Genomic DNA, 26,568 nt, shown 5'->3' with positions numbered 1-26,568 from the left:
GGAGACAAGGTCTTTCTGAGCCTGGAGTTCACTATTTGGGCCTCGGCTGTTTGATTAGCAGGTTTCCAGATGTCTTGCTGCCACCCCCACCCCCACCCCCACCCTGTCCTCCTGTCCCCTGTCCCCTGTCCCCAGCACTGGGTTCCAGGTGGGAAAGGGCATGCTTGGGTACTGGGGACTCAAACTCAGGCTTGTACGTCCACTGAGCCATTTCCCCAGCTCCTTTCATTTGGCTCTTGAAGAAGAGTCTTGCCATATAGCCCCGGCTGGGTTTGAACTTGCTACAGTTGATGCTCCTGCCTCAGCTTCGTAGGTGCTGGGATGTGCCCAGCCGCTAACGTGTTTTTGGCTTTCCCTCCAGGACTCACACCGCTTTGGAAAGCACGTGAGACAAGCCATGATGGACATCATCGCCTTGTTCGGCCTCACCATCAATTCCAAAAAGTAACCGTCTGAGGCACACGGGAGGAAGACAGACTTGTGTGATACAGACCAAATGAATAGGTGTTGCTCCTGATCATAGGACAGGCAGAAAATTGTTCTTATAAAACTCAGTTTTCCTTCCAGAAGGTTTACTGTTGGTCTCCCTAGAACAGCCACAGACTCCACGGTGTGAACTGTGATGCTACGACACCCAGAGAAGCCTTGACTCCAGGAATATTGGGCACAGTCCCTTGAAGTCTTTTGAATTGGCTCCTACTGGATAAAGGGATTTAAATGCTGGTGAATTCCTGGATTTTGGGGGCTATATCTTCATACATGTTGGAGGTGACAGACTTCCTCAGTGGTGACCCTGTGGATATTTGGGACTTGAGGGTGCCTGACTTCACCTAGGCAATGCAAGCGTCACCTTGTGGAGAGAGAACGTGTCTTCAGAGCCAGCAGAGGTAACAGCTGTAGCTAACACACCTGTAACATACTAATGGAATGCTTAGGCCTGGGGACTAAGGCTCTGCTACAAGTGACAGCCACCCTCCCTTTGGGAGTCCACACTTGACTCTCCACATTTCCACCTCCTCAGTGCCACCTTCCTCACGCGTCTTCAAAACCCAGTGCCTTAAAGATGGAAGCCTATTGGCAAGTGGGGCCGTAGAGATGACTGAGCATCTGTAAAGCCTTTGGGTGGATATGTGAGGATGCTGCTTCCCCTCATGAGTTTCTGAATAAACATGTCCCTGACTTAGCACTCCCCCACCTCCAGAAGACAAGGTCCCTGGTGAAGGCAGTGATGCCAGAGTCTCATTGGCCACCGAACAGTTCCATTAAGCAACAAAATAGCAGACGTGTCTACAGAGGAAGTGAGGGACTTGGTAGTCAAAGGCTGCACATCTGGAGACCAGCTGGAGAATATGGCTGGCTGTATTTGGCAGCTGATGGCATGGGGAGTGAGACCCTGGTCACTGAGTCAGGCACACTGACATAGGCAGCCAGAGCCTCGTGGCAGCCAGGAAATACAGACCCTGGCAGTATTCTGGCAGACACACCAATGGGCTTATCTTCTAATCCCACCCAGGCAGATTCCAACCAGAGCAAATTCCATAGAAGGCTAGGTCGTTTTGGTGACAGACTCAGGGGTCTCAAGTAATGGGTGCTTTGTACCCAAATGCCATCCCTAGTGGCAGTGCCTTTCTTAAAGCACCCAATGGACTGTAAAGCAACTCTGTACCAAGTCCGTTTGGTATTTAATGTAAACATAGCATAATGGAGTGACCTCCCATACCTGTCACCATCCTATTCTGACAAACTTAGCTATTCGTGTTTTAAATCATGTATTTATTTTTTAGTGCCCTGTTGGCCTTGCTTGATTCCTGCCCCTGTGCTAGCAGTAGCACAAAAGTGAGGGGTGGGTGGCCGGAAGCGCAGAGGTGCTGGTTGAACAGCTCGTGCATATCTTATGGGTATACATGTATACATTTTGTAATCTCAAAAAAAAAAAAAAAGGAATCACACCTAAAAGGGCCAAAGTTCTTTTCCTACTAAAAACAAGAAAACAAAAGGCAATATAAATACAGAAACAAACTGTACATCAGAGCTGCCTGACCTCGCTGTTATGACCACTCGCCAACCTGTGTTTCTCAGAGCGGCCCTGCTAGTGCCCAAGTGTGACATTCCTCTCTCAGGTTTCCAGTGTCCCTGCTGCTCCTGAGCAGGTCCCAATGCAATTCCATATTCCTTACAAGGCAGAAGAGTGGGCTTTCACTGTATGTGTTCAAGGAGGAGGTAAGACTATTATATATTTAATTTAATGTGGAACAAAACAGTCTTACCGCAGCTAAGGTTGGATTTGGTATTCTAATCTGTCCATTGCATGTAAATACATATGCTGTTTGGATATAAATCTTAGAAATGCATGTGTGAACGAACATAGCTGACCATTAATAAAACATTAATCCCGTCTACTATGGCATCTGTCCCTGTCTCCTTTGTCATACTAATCAGGGTCAAGTACGGGCCCTGAGCCTGCAGTGTGGGGGCTCCATTGTTCATGTACTTGACTGAGGAGCAGCATGGGTGCCTGGCACCATACAGGTGCTTTAGTGCATGCTCAATGAAGGATAACATTTCTTTTTAGGAACATGTAGAGTGTGTGCGTGTGCGGCCTATGCACATAGGCATACAGCTGTGCAGGTGCATGGTACATGGCGGCCTGGCACGTAGGAATACAGCTGTGCGGGTGCATGCAGAGGCCAGAGGAGTCCTCTGTCACTCTCCACCACCTTTCTTTGAGACAGGGTTCATTTTTAGGGATGCTGGTATCTGAACTTTGGTCTCATGCTTTGTCTTAACTGCTGAGCCATCTCTCTAGCCCAGCACTGAGTTTCTTCATCAGGCTCTTCTAAGCATCTGTTCTAGGCAATGAAAATAAAGTCCTGACTCCCTACCTCTAGCTCTAGGTGTTAGCTTCAGTCCCAAGACAGCCAACTGAAGGATATTCAGTATTGCAACTTGAGGGAGGCCTGAGCATGGTGACATAGACCATGAATCCCAGTACCAGGGAGGTAAAGGTAGGAAGATCATGGAGATGAGGCCAACCTAGGCTACATAGTGAGTGCCAGACTAGCCTGATCTATATAGTGAAACCCTGTCTCACAAAATGAAGCAACCTGAAACTGGACGTGGATCAGCAATTCAGAACACTTGCTGCTCCTGCAGAGGACCTGGGGTCGAGGCCTAGCACTCAGCCTCGCACTCATGGGAACTTAACCACCTGTGACTCCAGTTCAGAGCATCTGACAACATCTTCTGACCTCCAACATGGGCATGCGTATGGTGCACAGACAGACAGACAAAACAGCCATTCACATGAAATCAAATCTTAAATTAAAAAAGAAAATAACCAAGAGCCCCCAAGAGCCAGATGTGGGAAGTGTAAACCAGAACAAGGAAGCGCCCAGCTGGGCATGGGTTAGAGCTACGATCAACAGGAATAACAAGACAGCCAGCTTTGGCCAACCTACTAGAGACAGTAGCAGTCATGGAGTTGCTGGGCTTCACTCTGACCAGCTTGGTGACACACCAGTGTCTGTTTATCTGGTGGGTAGGAGTCTAAGACTCCTTGTCATGCTTTCCTGACAGTTTTTGTACTAGGTTCCCAGTACAAAATAATTCCCTTAGCAGTGTGCTTGTTCCAGCTGTACACAGACACCAGGAGAGGGCTGGAGATGACAGGTGCAGGAGGAGGGCAGCCTCATCTTCCATTTAAAATTTGGGAAACATTCATAGTATGTAATTGAGTGGGAGGCTCTCCTCATTTTAACAGGAAGAAGCTGCCAGAGCATTGTGTAGGATCCTTCCCAAGGATATGGGAATGGCAAGGTTTGCTGCTAGCCTGAGGATGTGGGTCAGCCCACAGAGTGCTGGCCTAGCACACAAGAAGCCCTGGGCTTAATTCCCATTCTAAATACACTGATTATAGTGGTGCACACCTATAACCCTGGTGCTCAGTAGGAGAGGCAGGAATGAGAAGTTCAAGACTGCCCTTGATTACATGGTTAAGTTCAAGGTAGCCTGGGCTACATGAGACCTTTAAGAGATAGAAGTAAAAAATTAGTTAGAAGCCAACCTGGACTAAAGAGTGATCACTAGGCCAACTAGAGCCATGCAACAAGACCCTGTATCAAACAAGCTAACAAAAAACTAAAATGGCTGATGAGATAGATAGCTTAATGGGTAAAGGTGTGTGCTGCCAAGCCTGACAATCTGAGTTGGATCCCAGAACCTACTGCGGTAGAAGGAGAGACTCAACAAGTGTAAGTAAAACCAAACCCTGAAAGCAAAACCTGATGGCGCAGGACTTTAATTGCAACTACTGGGTAGACTGAGACAAGGTAACAAATTCAAACGCAGAGTGCCTGCCCATCAAGCAGGAGGTCCTAGATTCACTCTCCAGTACTGCATGGGTAATAAATAAGCTGGCTGGAAGATGTCTCAGCGGTTAATAGCACTTGCTGTTTTTGCTGAGAACCCAAACTCACTTCCCAGCATCCCTCAACTCAGTTTAGCCACGCCCCTAAGAGGTTGGACTGACCATTAGGGACCGTTATGACGGGGGCGGGGCCATCTGACTGAACAGGGCGGTGCCTGGGCAGGAGTGGGTGGGGCCTCAGCTTGTTGGAAAATAGTCTTGGACAGATGTCAAGCTGGGAAACCCGACTAGCAGTGCTTCAGATTTCCTAGAATGTCAGTCACGCTTTTAACCTCAATTTTGGGGAAGCAGAGACAGGCGGAGTTCCAGGCCAGCCAAGGCTACCTACTGAGATTCTGACTTAAAAACAAAAACAGGTGAAAGGGAGGGGTGAAAACGATGTAAATACAGTCAGTACTCACCTATGAAATTCTCGAAGTTTAAAAAAGAGAACTACCATTTTGGGAGCCTCAGTTTCCCCCACTGGGGGTAGGAGATGTGGCTGATACCCAGTTCCTCCAGCCTCCATCCAAGCATACAGAAAGGCCGCACTACAGGCCTGGCCCTCAACCACCAGGCCTCTTCCATCATGCTCAGGCCCCGCCCACCGAGAGCTAGAGCCCAACCTCCACGGCAAGGCCCCGCCCACCATAGGCTCCCACCTACCACAACCCAAGCTCCTGTTATCTTGGCCGAGGCCCCACCCACCACATCCCAGGCCCCGCCCAGTTCAGTCAGAGACGGGCCCCGCCCCCTCCCCTAACGGTCAACGGTCAGTCGGTCCAACCTCTCAGGACCACGGCGAGCTGGGCGGTCGCGTCGTCGTGTCGCTGTCCTCAGGTCCCCGTGGCCATGGAGGACGCGCTGCTCGGCGCCATGACTGGTCCTGAAGACGAGCTGGGCGCCGAACTGTTCGGGTCAGAGCGTGCGTTCGCCGACGGGCTGGCGCTGAGCCCCGCAGGAGGTGCGGCCGATCGGGATGAGCTGCCCGTGCTGGCCGACGCCTACCTGGGCGCCAGCGAGCCAGGGGAGCCGCTGCTGCGTGCGCTCAGTCCCCCGCCGGGCGCTGAGGTACCGGCCGCCCTGCTCGGCGACTTCCCGGGGCTGCCCGAGCTCCGCAGCGCAGACGACGCCGCTCCGCCTCCGGCCTACAGCGTGCACGTGCTGTCGTCGTTACTTCCCGGTGCTCGCGGGCCCGCGCTGTTGCCGCTAAGCGCAGGAGTGCGCGTGATCCCAGTAAGCGCCGGCAGGGGGCGCCGTCGCGCCGCCTCTCCACGTGCATACCCTGTGGGCTAGCCCGGGGCAGCACGCTCTCAAGGGAGTTAGGGCACCCGCGGGTGGCAGAGGCATCACAAGGGTAACCTCTCGGGCACCCTGTCTCCTCCTGCCCAGCCTTTTCCCCTGCAATGACTGTGCCACACTAGAAGAGTTTGTAACTGTTGCCATCACAGTAGGTGTTTGCATCGGACACCTGCTTTGCATAATTCCTGGCCTGTTGTACTTGTGTCTTCACCCCACCTTCGCCCCAGCAGGGCTAGGGATGGAACCCAGGGCCTTTTGGTTGTTTTGCAGATATCTTCAGCCTGGTAGTTTGGCTTGGGTGGGGAATTGTTTTTTTAGATACACATTTGTTCACACCAAAGACTTTCATTTTTGAGGAAATTTTTTTTCAGTTGATCTCCAGCTCTGTCAAAATAAGGGACAGTTCTTTAAACCTATGTAGAGTCTTGATGAATTCTGCTTCTCAGCCAGCTTGAAATTACTATTCTTTGAAATTGTCATATACCTTAGCATGACCTCGGGCCTCTGATTCTCCTGCCTCTACCTCCTGAGTGCTAGGAGTACTGTGAGCCCCACCACAGCTAACTAATACTGTGTGGGGATCAAACCCAGCGCCTCCATTATGCCAGTCAAGCATTCTTCCAGCTGACCCACATCCCAGCACCTCTCCTCTCTTGCCAATTGAAAGGAACCAACCTTTTAAAGGAAACCTGGCATATACGTTAGCCCCCAAAGAAGCCTGCTTGGGAAACTGGGCTCCTCATCCAGTCAAGTGTGTCAGGTCGAGAGGAAGCCTTCATAGAACTTTTGTTTTATTAAATCTCTGGAGATGACAGGAGCCTGGCTTTGTACAGCAATAAGTCACAGCTGGTGGAGCTCAGAACGCAAAAATCCTGTTCCCTGCTCAATTTACAGGGGAGGTGGGACTCGAGCCTCCCCACAGGAACCTTCTAACTCAGCCTCATGCCAAGGCAGAGGCCACATCCTGATTTCCAGTGGTTCCAAATGCCAGCAGTTCCATTTACCTCAAGCAGGAGCTGGCCCAGCACCTTCTGCCAGTTTCCTCTCCCTTCTAAGAGTAGAACAGGAGAGGGAATGAGCTGTGTAGAAGGCAGCTTCTCTTCTTAATCCAGGTTTAATCATTGGGTAAAAAAACAAACAAAAAAAAAACAAAAAAAACTACTCTTTTTTAAAACATTTTTTTGAAATATGTTTTTTAATGTGTGAATTTGTTTACATGTAGGTGCCCTGTGAGCAGGCAGTGGTCACGGAGGCCAGAAGAGGGTGCCAGATCCCCTGAAACAAATCACCCACCTGTTGTGAGCTGCCATGTGGGTGCTGGGAACTGAACCCCGGTCCTCTGCAAGAGCAATAAGTGCTTTTAATCAATGAGCTGTCTTTGAAGTCTCTCTTTGAACTTTTAGACTATATCCTAACATAAGTATATCTATTGCTTAAACAATGGAATCATTCTGGTTCTATTCTAGTAACTCTTCAGAGTGAGTCACTAACATCCTTTTGTAGACCTTAGTTTTTGTTTTTATGAGGCAGAGTCTCATGTAGCCTAGGCTGGCCCTGAACTCTGTGCACCTTGCACATGATCTTCACACCTGCTGCTCCTCTCCAACAAAAGGGCTCAGGCCAGCACTACTGGCTTTGCCTGAGGGAATCCTCCCCACACACTGTCATGCAGTTAGGTTCAGTCTGGAAGAATACTGCTGCTGTAGTATAGCCAGCTCTGATATTTGCTGCTACTGAAGAGGTCAGCAGTTGTGTTTGTGGGTAGGGGGAAGTCATTTCAGTGGACTCCAGTCAACTACTGGCAAGTTCCAAGGCGGCAAGCAGGAAAAAGGTGTAAGTTTCCTGCATTTCTATAAAATCTGAAATGTAAGGCTATCACTCAAAATCTAGCTGCACTTTCTCGTCTTCTAAGGCTTGGCCCACTCAAGGCTGATGTAGATTTTGTAACCATTGGGACCTTTCAGCTTTTAAATCTCATTGCTTAGTAAATGCAATTTTGTCTCATTTATTTTATAATTAGATTTATTTATTTGTGTGTGGGTCATGTTCCACAGTGCACATGTAGAGGTCAGAGGACAGCTTACAACAGATACCTTTCTCTACCATGTGTGTTCTGGAGTTGGAACTCCGGCTGTCAGACTTGGTGGCAAGTGCTCTTACCCCGAGCGAGCTTGCTGGTCCTTCTATTTCTTTTTGATGCAGGCTCTCAATATGTTCCCAACTCTTGTCCTCTTCACACCCTGGAACTGATGGCTATCCTCAGAGGCCTCCTTCCTGAGGCTGCTCAGATGACTAGTTCCCTTTATTTCTCAAAGGACAAAGTGGTTTTCAGGGCTGAGGGGAGTCCTTGCTCCGCTGCTGATCCCAAGCTCAGACCTCAGCGTTCCATGTGCTGTCACTTCAGTGCATGTCTCTGTATCCTCTAACATGACCACTGACTGCTTTTCCAGGTTGAAATCAAAGAAGCAGGTGGTAGTGTGCCAGGCGGCAGCCCTGAAGATGCAGCTTTTCAGGCCCCTCTGGCTCAGGAATCCTGCTGCAAGTTCCCATCATCCCAGGAGGCAGAGGAGGCCTCCAGCTGCCCTCGGAAGAAAGACTCCAGCCCCATGGTAACTATGCAAAAAAAACAAAAAACAGGAAAAAAAAACAGAAAAACAGCACTCTTTGCTTGTCTGTCTACAAAGGAGGAGAATAAACTTGAGCCCTCATGCCCCCTCAAGACTCTCATCTCTGCCCCTCCAATGAGGATTGGGACACTGCTGTATCCCAAAGAGGAGCCACCGTAAGTCATGCTGTCTGGTGTCTGTGTAGGGTTAGGAACTGAGGACAGTTCCACCCTACAGTTTGAAGTAGTCGTTTTTCCAATGCTGTGTTTCTACAGCTTCAGGGGATAGACCCAACCTTTCTGCTTGTTTCTAGATTGCCAATGACAATGGTGAAATGGCCACCCCTAGGGACTGTGTATCCTAGTCACCCACAGGGACTAGTACTTATGTGATGTCATTCCCTTATCTCAGCCTTACAGGCAGTCCTTCAGTGCCTGTCTTAGATAACAGATGCCTCACGGCTGTCTCAGCTCTAGGCTAGTCTGTTGCGCTTCTGGAACTGCTCTGGAGACAGAATCACCAGCACTTCAGCCCAGCTTGGGCTACACAGGCAGCGCAGACTCAGAGCCTTCAGCCTTTCCAGATGATGCTCCCCCAGAAACACTTGAAATAATGTCCTTGTGAAATCTGTCTTTGGGGTGCAAACATTAGTTCCAGTCTGTGTCTAGACTTATTTGGACCCCTAGGTTCTGATGGCAGAGCTTCCCATAGGACAAAGGACTCTGCCTCCTTCTACACTGTAGGGTGACACCTGCCATCTCTTCTTGGGCAGTGGATCACAAAGCTGGGCATCACTTTAGGTTGTTCCCAGTTTAGCGCATGCTTCTATGTGGCTACATAGTCTGAATGTCGCTGGCCTCTTCCGGTGTCCGAATAACTTGATCATTTGCCCTGGAACCTACATCTCTTCTTCTAGCAGGTTCATGATGTTATTCAGATGACTTCTGTCCTTTGTGCCTATTTGAGTTCTCCTGATAATCTCCACACCACATGCCCTGAGAAGCTGGGTGTGCAAGACACTCACTCTGTCAGTGCCTGGACTGCTGGCTCTGCTGGGCAGATACACCTGGCTTGCTGAGGATGAGTGCTCAAACCCACATGGAGTCTGACAGTGTTGGTCAGGCCCCATAAATCCACCCTGGTTTCTTAGGAGTTTCCAGTCATCTTTCTTAACTGTATTTATAGGAAATAAAACAACAGGCATGAACAATCCACAAGATCGCCTGGCTCTGCAGCAGGGAAGAACACACAGCAAATTAAAGTTAATTCTACAAATGTGCTTAGCTCCTAGGGGTCTCAGAGGTGGGAAACTGGGGTTCAGGGGACAGGCAGATCCCTGTCCACTAGGTTGTGGATATTAGGAAGAAACCTCAGTTCATAGCTAAGTCCTTCAGAGGATGCAGGAGCAACCTATGAGTGTGTGGAAACATTCCAGGAATATATGGGGTGGGGTTAGGGGGCTGCAGTTAGTGTAGAGGAAGACATGGAGAACACACCCACCTTCTTCCCCAATTTAAACCCCAGGGAAAGTCTTCTCAGATTTCAGTCTCTTCCTGCCTTGAACTGGAGACATCTGCCCTCTTTACCCTGTCATTTCAGGTAATTTGTCAGCTGAAAGGAGGTGCCCAGATGCTCTGCATAGACAACTGTGGCGCGAGGGAGCTCAAAGCGCTCCATCTGCTTCCTCAGTACGATGACCAGAGCAGTTTTCCTCAGTCAGGTACCACAGTGCACAAGCTGCTCTGGGTCACTCACGCTGGAGGAGGTGAGGGATGGGGCAGCAGCAGATAAGCCTGTTAGGAGGGAGGAGGAAGCTCTGTTAATAGCTGGCCAGCCGGCCAAGGCTACTTGGTGAGTTCAGACCAGTGAGAGACCCTGCCTAGGAAAAAAGGGAAAAGGTAGATGGCTACTGAAGACCATCACAAAAGGTTGTTCTCTACATAGAGACACAGACATCCCCCCCCCCCACACACACACACAGTAACAGTAGAACAGGCCAATGATATAGTAAAGGAGCGCTTGGGAAAACCTGGGCAATGGTAGTCAGAGTCAAATGAAACAGCCGACCACCAGCCTAATCCTTCCACAGTGTTCAGCGACTGTTGTTTGGCTTCCTCCACTGCCTTGACTTCTAGTGACAGTTCTCATCAGTCTGGCTCTGCTTCGCCCCTCTAGGCAGGGGTAGATGTGGCTTGCTTTGAAACATTATCAGCCTACCCAGTGGCTCAAAACCTGGCTGTTCAAATGTGCTCTAAATTATTGGCATTTTAATAGGAACAGTTTGTGTGATCAATAAGGGCGGTCCCTCTGCTTTACCCTCAGGATTTCCAAGCTGGCTCTCCAGTGACCTATCTGACAGTCATTTACCCAACCCCTCACACTGACACGATAATTGACAAAATGACCCCAAAAAGCCTGATCTACACTTCAAAGCTGATGAATGCTTAGTGAAAGATTAAATGATGTCTTGGGCCTATCTAACCAAGCCCCTGCCTTGGCCTTGGCAGTGAACCTCTCTGTGTAAACCACAGAGGCTCAGACTGCTGTGATGAAATGGCAACCTTCCAACAGTGTCAGGCTAATGTCAAGCAGGTTAGTAAAGGGCAAAAAGAAGTGTAACACTCCAGACTCCTCCTTGAGGTCCTTCTCCAGGGGCTAGGCCTTACGTCTGGGGGTCCCCAGGTGCTGTTCATCCTGGGGTTCTCACCTCTTAGTGGGCAGGGAGGTGTGTTTTCTCATGCCTAAATCCTGATTCCTAGAGGACCACAGAAGGTCCTTCAGTTCAGTGTTCTTGTGGGGGAATTGAGGCTCTCTCGGTTGTTGCTTCCTGCTACGTAGACCACATCTATGGCCTCCAGCCTTTCTTTTACTGAAAGGATACAGAGGACCAGAGCAGGAAATAGGTGTACACTGGAGGGCTGCAGGGAGGAGGAGGAGATTACACCAGGTCTCCAGGGATGTTACCTGATGGAGCCTTTGGGCCAAAGTACAAGTGGCTTCCTCTAGAGAGTTTAGAAAGCATTGATACCCTAACAACTTAGGGCAATGCGAGAAAAGAACATGCAGAGATTCGAAGTCCTGGATGTGGCATCCAAAAGTCGATGCTAGGCTTTCATTGAAAATGTAAAATGCCTCAAGGTGTTCAGGGAATTTGCTAGGTCATGCACGGTACCTTGGCACACAGTTTTAGAAGCCGGGTGCTGACACTCTTCAGTATAGGAGACTGTGATACTTAGCCCACACGGCTTTATGATGGAAAACAGCAAAAAAAAAAAAAAAAAAAAAAAGAAAGTTTAAAAAGTACACTGACCCCAAAGGGACTATAGAAAAATCACAAAACCCAGGAGGGGTAGTTCCTCCCTGTGCCTCTCAAGGACTACATACAAAGTGAGGTGAGCACCTGCCTTTGAGACCCTGTCAAAAAACAAGGGACTCCCAGCATCGACTTCAGAAGGCTCACAAACCGCCTGTAACCCCTGATCCAAGGGGTCAGACACCTTCTGGACTCTGGGTGTCTGCACACACAAGACATATAGCCACCCATGTGCACATATGCATAAAGAAAATTAAGACTAAGATCAGGGTAAGTTTAAATAGCCTTGCCCATGGCAGACCTACACCTTTCAGTGTCTGCTCTCAGTTAATGTCAGTTGCTTTCCTACAGAGCTCTCTAAGCCAATGACAACTTTAGTAGGAAGACTTCTGCCGGTGCCAGCGAAGTTAAATCTCATCACACAGGTGAGTATTCAGTACAAAAGCACACGATGTCGCCCCCTGGCATGCCAGCCACTGCACTTGTGTGTGCAGTGAGCCTGAGGAGTCAGGTTGTGTAGTTAACAGTGAGAGGCAGGCCTCCTGGCACATGTCTGTAATCTCAACAGTTGGGAAGTGAAGGTGGAAGGCTCAGGAGTTCAAGGTCATCATCTGTGCAGCAAGTTTAAGATCAGCCCAGGTTACATAGAACTGTCTTAACACTATGAAAATCATTAGTGAAATGTTTACTGAGTATTTGTCCCTTCACACCTGTGTCAGACCCTGGATGAAAGACTAGAGATGGGGACATGAGGCTGTGAGAAAGACGAGAGTCAGAGCATTAGCTAGGAATCCCTAATGTCCCCATTGCTGGCCCTCTGCCTGAACAAATTTTAAAAGAGGTGTCCTAGCAACGGTGCGGAGAGGGAGTAGAGGACACCCTCCTGAGTGTTGCAGCAGGGATTTTTTGGGAGGGGGTCAGGGTAGACAAGGTGTGGGTAGAGAGGTGGAGTCCAGCTGGAAATTCTGAAAAAGACAAAACCAAAACAAAACAACAATGTTTACCAGTGAGACTTCAGATGTCCAGGTCTTTTTTGAGAACATATAGAGCCAGGCGGTGGTGGTGCATGCCTTTAATCCCAGTACTTGGGAGGCAGAGGTAGGTGGATTTTTGAGTTCAAAGCTAGCCTGGCCTACAGAGTGAGTTCCAGGACAGCCAGAGAAACCCTGTCTCTAAAGAGAGAGAGAGAGAGAGAGAGAGAGAGAGAGAGAGAGAGAGAGAGAGAGAGAGAGAGAGAGAGAAAGAGAACATAATGATTCAGGAATGCTTCTAGTTTGTGGACATTTGTAACTGATTGTATTTTCAATTACTGGTTTAGGGACACAAAGTGTTCCATGACAGTGTCTCCCTAAGTGACAACTGTATGCACTGCTTCCTAGCTTGTCCTTGTTGGCCCTAGACCCTACCCCACCCTAACTGTTTTCTCCATCCCCATGGTCAGAGACTTTGTACCCTTGGGGCCCTGGGCCCCATGCATGGGAATAGCTGCAAGATGGTCTCAGCCTGTGGGCTCAATATCAGTGGACTACAGAGGTCATGAGGCCTGGCCCTGGGATTGTAAAACCAACCTGTAGGGGCTGCTGCTGGCCCTTCACACACACTCTAAAGAGACCATTCTTGCTTTTGCCTCCATCAGGTTGATAATGTAGCTCTCCCATCGGCTGTCAATGGGGCTACCTTTCCCTCCGCACCTGCTCTGCAAGGACCACCCAAAATAGCTCTGGCTGGGTAAGGATTAAAATCGGAGGCCACTGCCTTTGATGCAAGCATCTAAGATGTTGCTGTGTAAACTGCACTTCCTGCTGCACTGTAAAATTAACTTTGCTGAAACATCAGTAGTCATCCTGTCTCTGCCCCCGAAGCAGGTCTGCCGACCTTCCTGTGGGTATATTAGTGACAGGCCCTGGCTTTCCCTCCACTCTCTGCTGCCCTATGTGTGCCCCATGATCCCCTGGCTGTAGCTCTCTCTTGGCATGCACTTAGGTGGGTAGTGCCACACTGTCTCCTCTTGGCTGTCATCAGTGTAGATAACACAGCGACAGCTGCTTATGAGGTTAATCAGGGGTTGCAGCACTGCCTCTGTGTCCCTGGCACACAGTCTGTGGCAGATGTCCCATAGTCTCAGGTGGGCATGAGGTGCACTTACCCAGAGGTCTACTCTGTCTAATGCTGTGTGTATGCTGTATCTGGTTAAACTGAGTGCACTGGTAGGAATTTCTGGGTCACCATGTATTGGCTGTGCTCTCTGAGCCAGTGCTGTTATTGGCAAGTGTGAGACAAGGGGCTGCAGACAAACAGGCAAAAGTCAGATGGTCTCTGGACACAGTGTTAGGCTCAAGTCAGTGGGACCTGAGGCTCTGGCTGTAACACATTTGGGGCAATGCTATATATACATGGCTGGCTGATGGTTTTTCTCAAATGTTCTAGAATGAGACAGGATGGGTTCTTACTTTCCTCTGTGAGTGTACTATTCCCGCATTGGTGGCATTCTCATTGATCATCTTATGGTGGCTGTTTATATTGGAAGAAGAAACAAGATGACTTCCTCAGCTTGGAGCTGCTGCTCATAGCATCAAGGCTGTGCAGGGGATCTGGGGGTATCACAGGCCATGTGAAAGGCTCACTGCACCTTTGTCGTGATCAGGAGACACCACCCCATACTCTGTCATGTCCAGAACCAGAAGCAGACGCTGGTGCATACAAGCATACACTGGTGCACACAGACTCTGGTGCACACAAGCAGACACTGGCTCAGAGTCACATCCCTGTGTGGAGTTCCTCTGCAGCAGCCAGTGTGCTCTCCAAAGGAGCAATGTCTGCAGCATAGCATCTCCTTTTCTCCCAATCACCGCTCTCTTAGACTTTCTCTCACACGCTGTCTTAACTTTTTAAATAAGCTCCTACGGGGCTAAAGCTTGTTCTCTTGTGGAGAACGCAACAGGAACCACCTGAGCTTTGAGCTTGTTGTTCTGCCGCAGTACTGGTCTGAACATGTTGTCACTCCACTGAGCCAGCTCTGCAGGTATCCTGACTGGAGGGTGGGTACGGTGTGAAGATCTGGGCCTGGTAGCTTCAATATGGAAATGCCCAGTCTGAACCAACCCACCATTGTGCTCCTTAGCCCTCTTGGCTTCATAGTCAATCAGTTCTGAGAGAGCAGAAGGAAACTGTCACCCGTAATTGTCCCTTTGGTAGAGGACAGAGAAGCAGCACACTGGGGCCTGAAGGATAAATGTGTGGCTTGGTCCAGTCCCAGAGCCTGGTGCAGACTGGCTAACTTATCCACCTTTTGTTACTATATTCTAGAACTCCCTGAGATAACACTTGTTGATTGGCTCTAGCACTCAAATCACCTTGCCAGTTAATGGATGTGAATCCTGGCTGATGGGTGATGCTATCATTTGTGTAGCATAACCAATTGTTATGATGAGATTATCTGGTAGTTGGCATCTCCAGATGTGTGGCTCATTTGTGGTACCCTGCAGAGGTGAGGTTATCCAGATCTTGGCAGGCCTTTTGGCCCCACTAGGACAGTTGTCAGACACTGTCAGAGCCACAGAAGCCTTTCCCAGTCATTTCAAGCCCAGGGCATGGTTTGTTTCTCCTAGGCTCCATTTATTCCCAGTGGCCTTTCTCTGCTCACAGTGTGCATCAAGACAAGCTTTCAACCACTGGGACCCACTGCCAGGGCTGCGGAGAAGGCTTTTGTCAGTCTCGTGCAAGCGTAAAGATCTGAGTTCCATTCCCAGACCCACATAACATGTCAAAGCATGGTGGTGTTCACTGAGGGTGAGAACAGAAGTATCCCTGGGTCTTTCTGGCCAGCCAGTTTTCCTGATTGGCAAGGTCTAGAGCAATAGGAGACACTGTCTCAAAAACAAGTAAGGGCTATAGAGATTGCTCAGTGGTTAGGTTAAGAACACTTGGAGTTCTTGCATGAGGATCTGGGTTCTGTTCCCAGGACCCACACCAGACCAATGACAACTGTCTGTAACTCTAGTTCCAGAGGATCTGATGCTGTCTTCTGGCCTCCATGAGTACTCCATGCAGATGATACACATAATCTACACTTAGGTATACACACATACACATCAGAGACTTTTAAAAAATAAGGTGGAACACGATAAAGGAAGGCACACAGACTAGCTGGTTGGTGAAGTCAGTGAGGCCAGGGATTAACTCATCCCTGCTTCCCCTGTGCTAGGCCTGTGGCAACACACCCCGCTTTTTGTGTGGGATCTGGGTTTGGAACTCAGGTCCACATGCTTGGATGACAAGCACTTTAACTACTGAGCCATCTCTCCAACCCCTCTGTAGCAATTTGATACCCACTTTGTAGTGTTCAGATTTGGTGTGAAATCCCATTTAGAGGAACAGAGGCCTGAGCCGGTCAGAGGTAGAGCCTTGGGAAGACTGCAAAACAGTAGGCGGGTGTGGGAAACACCCCCCCCCTTCCCCATCGCTGGACCTGATGTGCCCCTGTCTTACACTGGATGTGTTTAGGAGCACTTATCAGTGGCTGCTGCCTGTCCAGCTTTTAGAGCTCATTCTCTTTTTATTATACTTTTATTTTATTTTTAGCTAGCATATAAACTAATGGGCTTTGCTGTGGCAGTTTCACACACAGAACACTGTATTCTTACTCTTAGCCAGTGCTCTCCTCTGTCCCCCCACTTCCCTCTTTGTGGTCCCCTTCTGCTTTCATGACTTTTTCCCTTCCATGATCACCATCTACTATGTACACATATAAACACAGGATTCTTTTTCCAGACCAACCATCGGAAAACATTTCTCTGTTTAATCTTTGTAGAGTAATCTTCTTAATCTCTGAGCTCATGGGACACAAAGTCTAAAGAGCCATGTAACTGCCCCAAATCCCTGATCTGAAATTCAGTGCTTTCCTTCTGTGATCAGGGTCCTTGGACTGGGTGGGAGTCAGTGAAGTGTAGGCCAGCTGCAGCCCCAGCCAGCACTCCATAGCCGTGGTCAGATGCTTTCCCCAGACCAGCAGGCAGGGCCATGCTAGGTGACTTCAGGCGTGACACCAAGTATCCAGTCTTCAGTGCCATGGTTTGGTCAGTGTCCTCTGCCTCTTATGTGATGTGGCGCTCTCACGCCCTGTCTCTGAAGGCCGGATGATTGGCATGATCCATATTGAAAATTTCTCTAGATAATTCTGTCCCCAAGATGTGGAGCCTCCCTCCCAGAAGTCTCAGGCCAGGGAAAGGGGTGGGGAACAGGGCAAGCTGTCAGGTGACATGGGCTGACGGTGATGGCTGCTCCTTCAGGATCTTTTCACTGCAGGGCTCCTGCTGTGGGAGGTCTACCATGGGGTAGGGACAGGGGCGGTTTCTACACTTTTACCCAGAGCAAAACTGGAAACACTGCTGAAGGCTGGGAATGGGGCTTACAGGCAGAGCCCGGTACTTGGGAGACTGAGACACGGTTGCCACAATTTTAAGGATATCTTGGGCTACAGAGTGGATTTGAGGCCAGCACAGATTATGAGTCAGGTGCTGAAGGCTGGTGTTGCCTGCAAACATTGGAGTGAGTCAGGCTTGATGTGGACCTCTCTGGGCTGGAACCCTAAAAGTGAGGGTGAGGGTGAGGATGAGGACAGAAGCTAGGTGGGCACAGCTACAGATAGGATGTGAGGTGAGGGCAGCCAGTGGACTATACCGGAGGCCTGAGTCCCTTAAAAATACGCTGTGGCGGTGCCTTGCTCCATAGCGTGCTTAGGGCTGCCTCCTCACATGAGGCTCGCTCCTGTGGCAGAGCTTGATGAGCAGCCATGCCAACCTCAGTAATCTTTGCCCCATCATTTCACAGAGCAAGAAGGGCCTCTCACTGGGCTGAGGGCATCTTCCTCCATGGGAACTCCAAAATGGGAGCCGGTTTGCACAATGACTTTAAATAGTTTGCAGAGCAGGTGTTTTTGGTTTTGGTGTTTAGGTTTGGTTTGGTTTTGGAGATTTTGAAATGGTTTCTCTGTAACCCTGTCTATTCTGGAACTCGCCATGTGTACTGGCTGGTTTTATGTGTCAACTTGACACAGGCTGGAGTTACCACAGAGAAAGGAGCTTCAGTTGGGGAAGTGCCTCCATGAGATCCAGCTGTGGGGCATTTTCTCAATTAGTGATCAAGTGGGGGAGGGCCCCTTGTGGGTGGTACCACCTTTGGGCTGGTGCTCTTGGGTTCTATAAGAGAGCAGGCTGAGCAAGCCAGTAAGAAACATCCCTCCATGGCCTCTGCATCAGCTCCTGCTTCCAACCCTGCTTTGAGTTCCAGTCCTGACTTCCTTTAGTGATGAACTGCAACGTGGAAGTGTAAGCTCAATAAACCCTTTCCTCCCCAACTTGTTTCTTGGTCATGATGTTTGTGCAGGAATAGAAACCCTGACTAAGACACCATGTAAATTATGCCAGCCTAGACCTCACAGGGATCCACCTGCCTCTGCCTCTGAGTACTGGGAGTGTCAGGCCTTGCAGTGTTTTGAGACAGGGTTTCATGCAGCTCAAGCTGGCCTTGAACTCCTGATCCTCCTACCTTGTTCTCCTGAGAGTTGGGGTGACAGGCCTGTACTCATTCTTCTTCCCCATGTTAGGAGATTGGGTCATTTGTAGTCTGGAGCTCACAGCACTGGCATCCAAGGCTCCAGCTTGTCTGAATCACTGTTGCTTTCTTGAGTTTCTGCTTACCTGGTCACCTTGTGTGCTGTGGCTGCATTTTCCTGTGAAGTTTATTAGTGAGGAGTCTAGGTAAAGGAATTATCTGTGGTTTGGCATGAGGATTAACTTGCTTTGGGGTGTGTCCTCACTTCCCCTGGGGCTGTAGCTCCCAAGTTGGACAACAAAAAGTTTCAACCAGTAAGGTCTGTTGCCTGTGGAGGCAATATGGCACAGGGCATCACAGGCATGTCCCTGAACACTGTTTTTACCTCTCCATAATAACTGGGGCAGGATGACCCAGGAAGCATTGCCATCAGCCACCCTGGAGCAGCATAGACCTCGAGGTGGCAGCTGTCACACACCATTCAGTGTTCACTGGTACTTCTCTGACAAAAGGGAACACAGCATTCAAGAGCTAGTGGCTGTCCATGAGGTTTCCCAGGCAACAATGGGAGTAGATTGATGCCAGAAGATGCCTGTACCTTGTACCATAATCCCTAAATGCTCATGGTGCAGGAGTCTGAGACCAGCGAGAGCGCCATGCTCAGTTTCTCCCTGCTGCCACTGATGGGTCAAGGTTGTTGGCAGAGGGGAGCAGTACTGCCCAGAAGAAGCTGCGGGGACAGCTTGGTAGAAATAACTCTCAGTCTACTCACTTCTGTGCCAGGGAGAGTGGAAGAGAACAGAGAGAGGGGAAAGATGATGGGCAGCATGTCCTTCAGGAGATGGTGTTGCTTCACACGGCCTTTGAAAGCCAATGGCTGCACTAGTTTGTCTTTCTTCTGGGTTAGTAGTTAGAAGACATCACACCCCTGCTTCCAGTTCTATTTTGTATATAAAAAGTCCAAAGGAAACCCCTAAACTAAGTCACCCGTCCTTGTATGCGTGCTCTCACCTCAGGCTGCCTGTGCATGACTCAGCGAGCTCTCCCTCACAGGTACTGTGACTGCTTCTCCAGCGGAGACTTCTGCAACAGCTGCAGCTGCAACAACCTGCGCCATGAGCTCGAGCGCTTCAAAGCCATCAAGGTAAGCACTTCGGAGCGCTTCCAGGGAGGGCTGCGAATAGTCTCCAGAGTCCAACTCAGGCGGCAGCACAGACAGTCCCAGTGGCCAGGGCTGTAGTGATGCCCAGCAGTCTGGGGCCCTTCAGGGCTGCAGCAGAGTCTGGGAAGCTTTGACTCAAGAGCATAGTCTGGCTCTAGGTCTGGCTCTAGGTTCATAACTGTGGTCGTGCTGTGCCCTGTGGGGAGGCACACTGTATCACCTGAGGATGGGAAACACTTGGTTAGGCCTATAGACTTTAAACTTTCATTCCTTTAGTTTCAGGTGCAGGAAAATCTAAGCTTTCTCAAGTCCACTGCAGGCTAAGCAGGAGACTGCTGTATCTATGCCTTCCTGTGGGCTCAAGGACCAGGGGATGGGAGGAATAGCTGGGCTGGGCCTGGCAACTTCTCCAGAGAGACACTTCCAGGGCCATCAGCTAAGGCTGGAGGGTATCCTGTTAAATGGAGCAGAAATGATCCAGAGCTTGGTCAGTCTTTTATCCCCCTCTCTACAACTGTTTATTTCCTCCTCTTGAGTTGCAGACATATCACTTAGAAGTATCCTACCAGTTCAGATCTGGCCAGACCCAGAGGACAAATGAGAATGGCCCTGGCCCTGAGCTTTGCGGCAGTTGATTGTTTCTGCATGTAGCAGTGAGTGCAGTCTGTTAGTGTGAGATCAGGATTCTTGTGTGCCAGGGATAGGAACAGGGCTCGATGAAGCACTACTCTGAGAAATGATTAGCAGACACTCTAACAGCTAAATGTTTGCCTAGATGTCACCCAGCATGTTCCTCCCTGGCACACAGCCAATGGGAGCTGGAGGAAATCCTCATGGAGACTTGCCAAGCAGGTTCCCAGCAGCTTTGTTCATAATAGACAAAACCTGCCACAAGGCCACAATCCCTCAATGGTGGGATGGAGTGCCTGCCGGCTAGGTGACTACAGAATGCCACACTCCATAGGGAAAGGCTGGTGGTCCCCTCCAGTGGAAGGAGTCATGTTGGCCTCAGCCTTGTTCTGGGCCATGAACACACTGTTTACCCAACACCCCTGCAGTTTTAAGCTCCCAAGTTTGCCAACAGGATGAAATGGAAGACAGCATGCATCAGAGAGAAAGATGGCTAGGTGCTGGTGTGAGCTATGGCCATGGCCTCACCTGCCTCAGGCAAGAATGCAAGGCATGCTGGGAGGGCACCCTGGCTTTCTTTACATCCTGACTGTGCTGTATTCTCTACAGAACATATGGTGGGCTGTCAAATGCAGGCAAAGGGCTCAGTGCTTCTACAACCCAGCCACCATCATAGGTCTGTGTGAGGTGAGGCATAGCTGCACAGAAGCCTCGAGGCCTCTGGCACGTCCTCAGGACCTGAGGCCCTAGCTCCCTCAGTAGCTCCCCCTGCATGGTCTTTCCTCACACAGAGCCTTGCTTCTGGCTTCCATGCATCTCCTGATGGTTCTCATGTTCTCTCTTAGGCATGTCTTGATAGAAATCCTGAAGCTTTCCAACCAAAAATGGGGAAAGGCCGGCTAGGAGCTGCTAAGCTTCGACACAGCAAAGGGTGCAACTGTAAGCGCTCGGGCTGCCTGAAGAACTACTGTGAGTGCTATGAGGCAAGTGTCAGCTTCTGGAATAAGTAGAGACATCCAAGTAGCTTTGTGGTTAGAAGATGTTTGCTGTCATGTAAAGGGATGCACAATCCCTGTCCATCCTTCCCCATGTGATGATAGAGTGCTGTCAACTTGACAGGGTCTAGAACCACTGGGAAACAGGCCTCTAAGGGATGTCAATGGTCAGACTTAACTGTCACCTTGGCAGAGTCTAGAGTCACCTGGGAAACAGGCCTCTGGATGTGCTATGGGGATTATCTTGAGGTGGAAGAAAGGCCTGCTCACCAGGGGCAGCACCATACCCTGGCTCCATTCCTGACGTGTGTAAGTGGAGAGGGAGCGCAGTAGCAGCAGCCACACCTTTGCTTCCTGATGGTGGGTCCCAGCTGCTTCGAGCACCTATCTTCTTGGCTTCCTCTCCATGCTGGGTTGTAGCCTTGATCTGTGTGCTGTAGTGAGCCGTTTCTCCTCTGAGTTGCTTTTGTTCAGGGTATTTTATCACAGCATCAGGAAACAAAACTAAGACACTAGTTTGTTTCTATAGGCAGGTCTCATGTAGTTTAGGCTGGCCTGGAACATGATTCCTAGCCAAAGATGTTGACCTTGAATCTCTGATTCTCCTGCCTCCCCCGCCAGAGCACTTGGATTATGGCCATTGATGCTGCCATGCCGGCTTCCTCCTAGTGAACAGCCTTTAGTGTTCATCTGAACTAATCTGACCAAGCAGATGTGAGTGCTGGGTGGCTTGCAGGGAACTCTGATTTCATCAAAGCATTTTTTTTATCATCAGGCCAAAATCATGTGTTCTTCCATTTGCAAATGCATTGCTTGCAAAAACTATGAAGAAAGTCCAGAACGAAAAATGCTGATGAGCACACCCCACTACATGGATCCTGGGGACTTTGAGAACAGTCACCATCTGTCCCCAGCCAAGTTCTCAGGACCTCCAAAACTGAGAAAAAATAGGTAGGTGCTCTGAACAGTTAGGGTGATTCTGAGGGAAGGTTAGAAACCACATCTGTATTAGCTGTAGCCTGCAGGGCTACAGGGGACAGGAGGGACAGGAAGATGGAAGCCTAGTATGCAAGGTGGCTACTGTGGTAATTACGGCTCTATAATCATGAGGACCTGAGTGCAAACCTGGCTGCCATATAAAAAGTCAGGCTTGATGGCCTATGCCAGTGATCCCAGTACTGGGTATGGAGACAGGATCCCTGGGGCTCACTGGCTAGCCAGGTAAGCCAATTGATGAGCTCTAGGCTAATGAATGACTATCCTACAGTGGACCATCTGGGGAAACCACACAATGGTAAAGCCTTGCTTTGCAAGCCTGAAGCATGGGTGGGTAGGCAGGTGCTTGTCATACCAGTGCATGAGATGCAAAGACTCAATTACATATTTATCTCAAAGTATAAGGTGGAAGAACAATCAAGGAAGATACCCAGTGTCAACTGCTAGCTTTCATACTCTTGCATGCAATTACACACATCCATATATAGGCATCATGTACCACACATGTGCACATAAGCACACACCTACACAAAACCTAACCAACCAAAGGAAGAACACTACTTTAAGTGCCATGCAGTTAGTCATTCGGATGCCACAAATGAACCAACTTCATTCTGCAAAGTCAAACCCAGGCTTATTTCATTAGAGATGAGAGAAGTGCACTCACCAAGCCTGCATCCTCCGTGATGCTCTCTCCCCCCATGCTGGGGCCAGCCTTCTCTGAGGTTGTTTGGGTGTGAGCCCTGCTCGAAGCTGGCTGGGTAAGCATCCTTGCTCCAGGGCTCAGAGGGGAAATGCCAAGTCCTAAAAAGCCCAGGCCAGGCCAGATTTCTACGGGGTTCCCAGGGTGAGATGTCCTCATGGTGTAACAGGAGAGTCTCAGAGCCACATGGTACTTTCCAGTTCCTGATGTCCTTCAAGTAGGACAAGCAGACCTCCTACCCTGGCGGTCTCACTGCCAGCTCTCATCTGCTGATGTATGCAGGGAGCTGAGGGCATCTGTACACTGTCTGGGAGTGTACATTGCCAAGCCTCGTGCAACCTGTGGGTTTGCCACCCAAGCCACGAGCCTGTGGGATTGGCAGTGGCTTTACACTGAGACATTTAGACTCTGCCAGGTGACGAAGGGGTCCTTTGCTGCTCCCCAAAGCCCAGCCCCAGGCTTTCTTCTATGTAGTTATTTACTCCTGGTGTGCTGAGACAGCGTCTCTCCCTCTAGCCCAAACTGGCTCACGGGCCTGGGCCAGTGGGCTCCACTCAAATGAAACCCATGTTACTAGCAGAAAAAGACATCCATAGCTTCTTTTTAGCCCTAGAAGTTCCATGCATGCCTACAGTGTGCTGTGATCATAGTCCCGCGCTTGCTCGCTCTTCCCTGACTCTGTCCCTTGGATCCCTCTTCCAAACTCACTCTCCTCTTCTTTTCTAGTTTTTTCTTTTTTTTTCTCCTCTTGGCGTTTGTGTATGTGTGTGCATGTGACTTTTTGTGTTTAATTAGGGCTTCTCATCTGTGCATGGGGTAGTTATTTGCTGGGGTATGGGCAGTTTACCAGTGACTATATCCCTGAAGGAAATGTCCCTTTACCCCAGCAGCCATTAGCTACCAATCATTCCTCAGAGAGGGCTGGGCCTTGTGAGCCCCTCCCCCACCCATTCGAGGGTGTAGAAGGCTCCAGTCCTCTAGAGATCTGAGAAGTTTCCTAGGCCTTGAGGAGGAGATGATATAGGTAACCTCTCTACAGGCCATTGACTCTTGAACTAGAGTGGTTGAAGAGCTGAGTGGCTGTGTCTCTCCGCAGGCAGGCCTTCTCCTGCATTTCCTGGGAGGTAGTGGAGGCCACGTGTGCCTGCCTGCTGGCCCAGGGGGAGGAGGCAGAGCAGGAGCGCTGCTCCCCAAGCTTGGCTGAGCAGATGGTCCTGGAGGAGTTCGGAAGGTGCCTGTCGCAGATTCTCCACATTGAGTTCAAGTCCAAGGGGCTGAAAATGGAGTAGAGTGCAAGCTGGTAAAGGGATGCCTATGGCAAGCCCAGCCCGGGGCGTCTGCTCCTCTGCACCTGAGGAGGCTGGTGCAAGGGAGGAGCAGGAGGCCCGCATCATGGCCAGGTCAGCTGTGAGGGCTGAATGATCTGCGTGGTACTGGCCAGCCTACTCAAGGCATCCTAAAGTGCAAGCAGGCAGAGCTGCCCTGGGGACAGATCCTGGCCCTCCTGTCCCTGGGAGGCCCTCTGGGGACCCCCTGCCCTGCATAAGACGAGGGCGGCTTTCTGCTTGATGTTCTGTGTTCACTTTTCTAATCGCTTAGGAGTTCCTCCAAGTTGTAATGAGCCAGCTTCAAGTTCGAGAGCGGGGCTCTGCAGGGGGCTCTGCGGAGTCACACATAGGTGGCCAGCAGGGCTCTTCCAGGCCAGGCCTGTGACAGGAGATGTGGGAGGGGAGTCGGGTTGGTCGGGTTGGAGCTGGGTTTGTTTGGGTTTTTTTTTTTTTTTTCCTGTATTTCTGCTTGAAATGGGAAAACTTGTCTCCTGTTCAACCCTCTTCTCCATAATTAATGCTGCACTGTCGCCTGCAGACCAGTCACAGTGACCTCAGACACAAGCAGGTGAGGTGACTTATTATGCCCACACTTTGTGTTTAGTTGTGAGAGTAAACCTTTCCAGATTCCCAGTTGGAACTAGGTTAGTAGCTGAAAAATATATTTGTCTCAATACCCACTCTGGATTCCACAGAGACTTTGTCCTTTCTTGAGTCTATGGGAAACGTTCATGAGTCTAACAGCACTGCCACCTCATCTCTTGAAGAGTGCTAGGAAACCTGGGCACTGACAGGACCATGGCTGGAGGCTGGCTGCAGGAAGCCAGAAGCTCACTGACAAGAATGAAAGGACTGGAGATGGCTCCGCAGTAACGTGCTTGCAACGCAAGCCTGAGGACCGGAGTGTAACCCAGATCTGTGTTAAAGACGAACATCCTACTGCACCCCCACAGCTGCAAAACAAAAACAAAAAGAGCAGACACAGACTTGTGATCCCAGTGCTGGGGAAGCAGAGATAAGGAGGCTCTGGGACTCACTGGAGAAGCAGGGACAGGAGGCACAGGACTCACTGGGGAAGCAGGGACAGGAGGCACAGGACTCACTGGGGAAGCAGGGACAGGAGGCACAGGACTCACTGGGGAAGCAGGGACAGGAGGCACAGGACTCACTGGAGAAGCAGGGACAGGAGGCACAGGACTCACTGGGGAAGCAGGGACAGGAGGCACAGGACTCACTGGGGAAGCAGGGACAGGAGGCACAGGACTCACTGGGGAAGCAGGGACAGGAGGCACAGGACTCACTGGCATAGTATTATTGGCAAATTGCAGGTGGAAGAGAGCCTGGCTCAAAAGACAAGGTGACAGCTCCTGCACACATGCGCCTTTGCACAGACACAACATGAAGCAAAGATCCAGAGAAGTTGGAAGATGGTAAGGGGTGACTGGGCAGCTAGCTGTACACTGCTGATCCAGAGGCTGGGTTGCCATGGCAGTGGCTGCAGGAACTACTGAAACACTGGTTCCAACGGCCTTAAAGGAGCCTAGAACTCAGGAGGCTCTGATGAGCTGGTTAGATCCCCAGAACTAGAGTGACAGCTTTCTATTAGGGGTCCCCACTACTGAAGCCAGGGAGAAGAAAGGCTGCCACTTAACAAAGTGGCCCTGACAGATCCCTGGACTGTATGACAGACATTGGGAGGGATAGATAGGGGGGCTGAGGTGAGACAAGGCTGGCCTAGCTGCTAGCCTGGAGAATTGGGGATGGAGACACATGATGCTTATGCCCTAGACAAGAGGGAGCAAGGCTAGAAGGATGCTACATAGGGTGGGCTTCAGGCTGGGGGCTGACAGGAGCAGCCCAGGTGCCATCCTTCTGGGGACTCTCTTTAAAACACAATATGGCCTCCAGACCCACCTTGATACTCGGCAGAGCCCAGCAATCTGTTTTCTGTGAGCCTCGGGATCCATATGCCTGCTCAAGTCAGTTAAATGTGGGAGGAAGAGTAAGGGGACCTAGAGAAATGACTCAGATAAGAACTCCTGCTTCTCTTCCAGAGGACATGAGGTTGTTTCCTAGCACCCATGTTGGGTGACCCCCGATCACCTGTGGATCCAGCTCCAGGGCTCCTGAAGCCTGCACACTACACACATGGCTCCCTCCTTAGGAAGGGCCGGGGGTTTAGTCCAGGCAGAGAGTCTTTGTGCATGTAGCGCCTGGCCTGGGAGCAGGAACTGGGTCTGCATCACAGGAGTATATGAGAGGGAGTGGCTGAGCCTGAGGACATCATGCTGGCATGTTCCTCGACAGGGACAGGAATGTAGGGTTGCATTCGCTATGATGTTGAAGTCACCCTTGGAGCCTCTGTGGACTCCTTTAGTCTCCCCTGTTCTGCAGAAGACCCATATAGGCAGCCAGGTGAGGCCAGTGCTAGCAGCCTGTCCTCTATCCAGGGAGACAGGAGGAAACCCATCATGTGGGTACCTGGCTCTCCTGCTGCCTGGTTTCTTCTCTGATCAGGTATTATCTGCTTTCTGCTCAGTACCAGTTCTTCTGTCTCCATAGCCATGGCTGCAGAT

At 50.2% G+C, this 26,568-nt stretch overlaps 2 protein-coding genes across 3 annotated transcripts in view; both read left to right on the top strand.

Annotated features, from left to right (window-relative positions):
• Cpt1a (carnitine palmitoyltransferase 1A) overlaps positions 1-2,404 on the top strand; it is a 62,182-nt gene extending 59,778 nt beyond the window's left edge. For both annotated transcript variants that reach the window (XM_052194249.1, XM_052194238.1), the window contains one exon: positions 362-2,404. In XM_052194249.1, coding sequence (XP_052050209.1) covers positions 362-448 — 87 coding nt within the window. In that variant the 3' untranslated portion in view covers positions 449-2,404. The remainder of the gene's footprint in view (positions 1-361) is intronic.
• A 2,761-nt stretch (positions 2,405-5,165) lies between these two features.
• On the top strand, positions 5,166-24,715 carry Tesmin (testis expressed metallothionein like protein). Its single transcript, XM_052194259.1, has 9 exons — positions 5,166-5,641; positions 8,158-8,316; positions 9,913-10,033; positions 11,978-12,051; positions 13,263-13,354; positions 19,232-19,322; positions 20,816-20,953; positions 21,741-21,916; positions 23,761-24,715. The coding sequence occupies exons 1-9, from the start codon at positions 5,258-5,260 to the stop codon at positions 23,951-23,953; spliced, it is 1,428 nt and encodes a 475-aa protein (XP_052050219.1). The 5' UTR covers positions 5,166-5,257; the 3' UTR covers positions 23,954-24,715.
• The last annotated feature ends 1,853 nt before the right edge of the window (positions 24,716-26,568 follow it).

Source organism: Apodemus sylvaticus, chromosome 1 (genome assembly GCF_947179515.1).
Source record: "Apodemus sylvaticus chromosome 1, mApoSyl1.1, whole genome shotgun sequence".
Classification (NCBI taxonomy): Eukaryota; Metazoa; Chordata; class Mammalia; order Rodentia; family Muridae; genus Apodemus; species Apodemus sylvaticus.
This window is presented reverse-complemented; position numbering and strand designations above follow the sequence as displayed.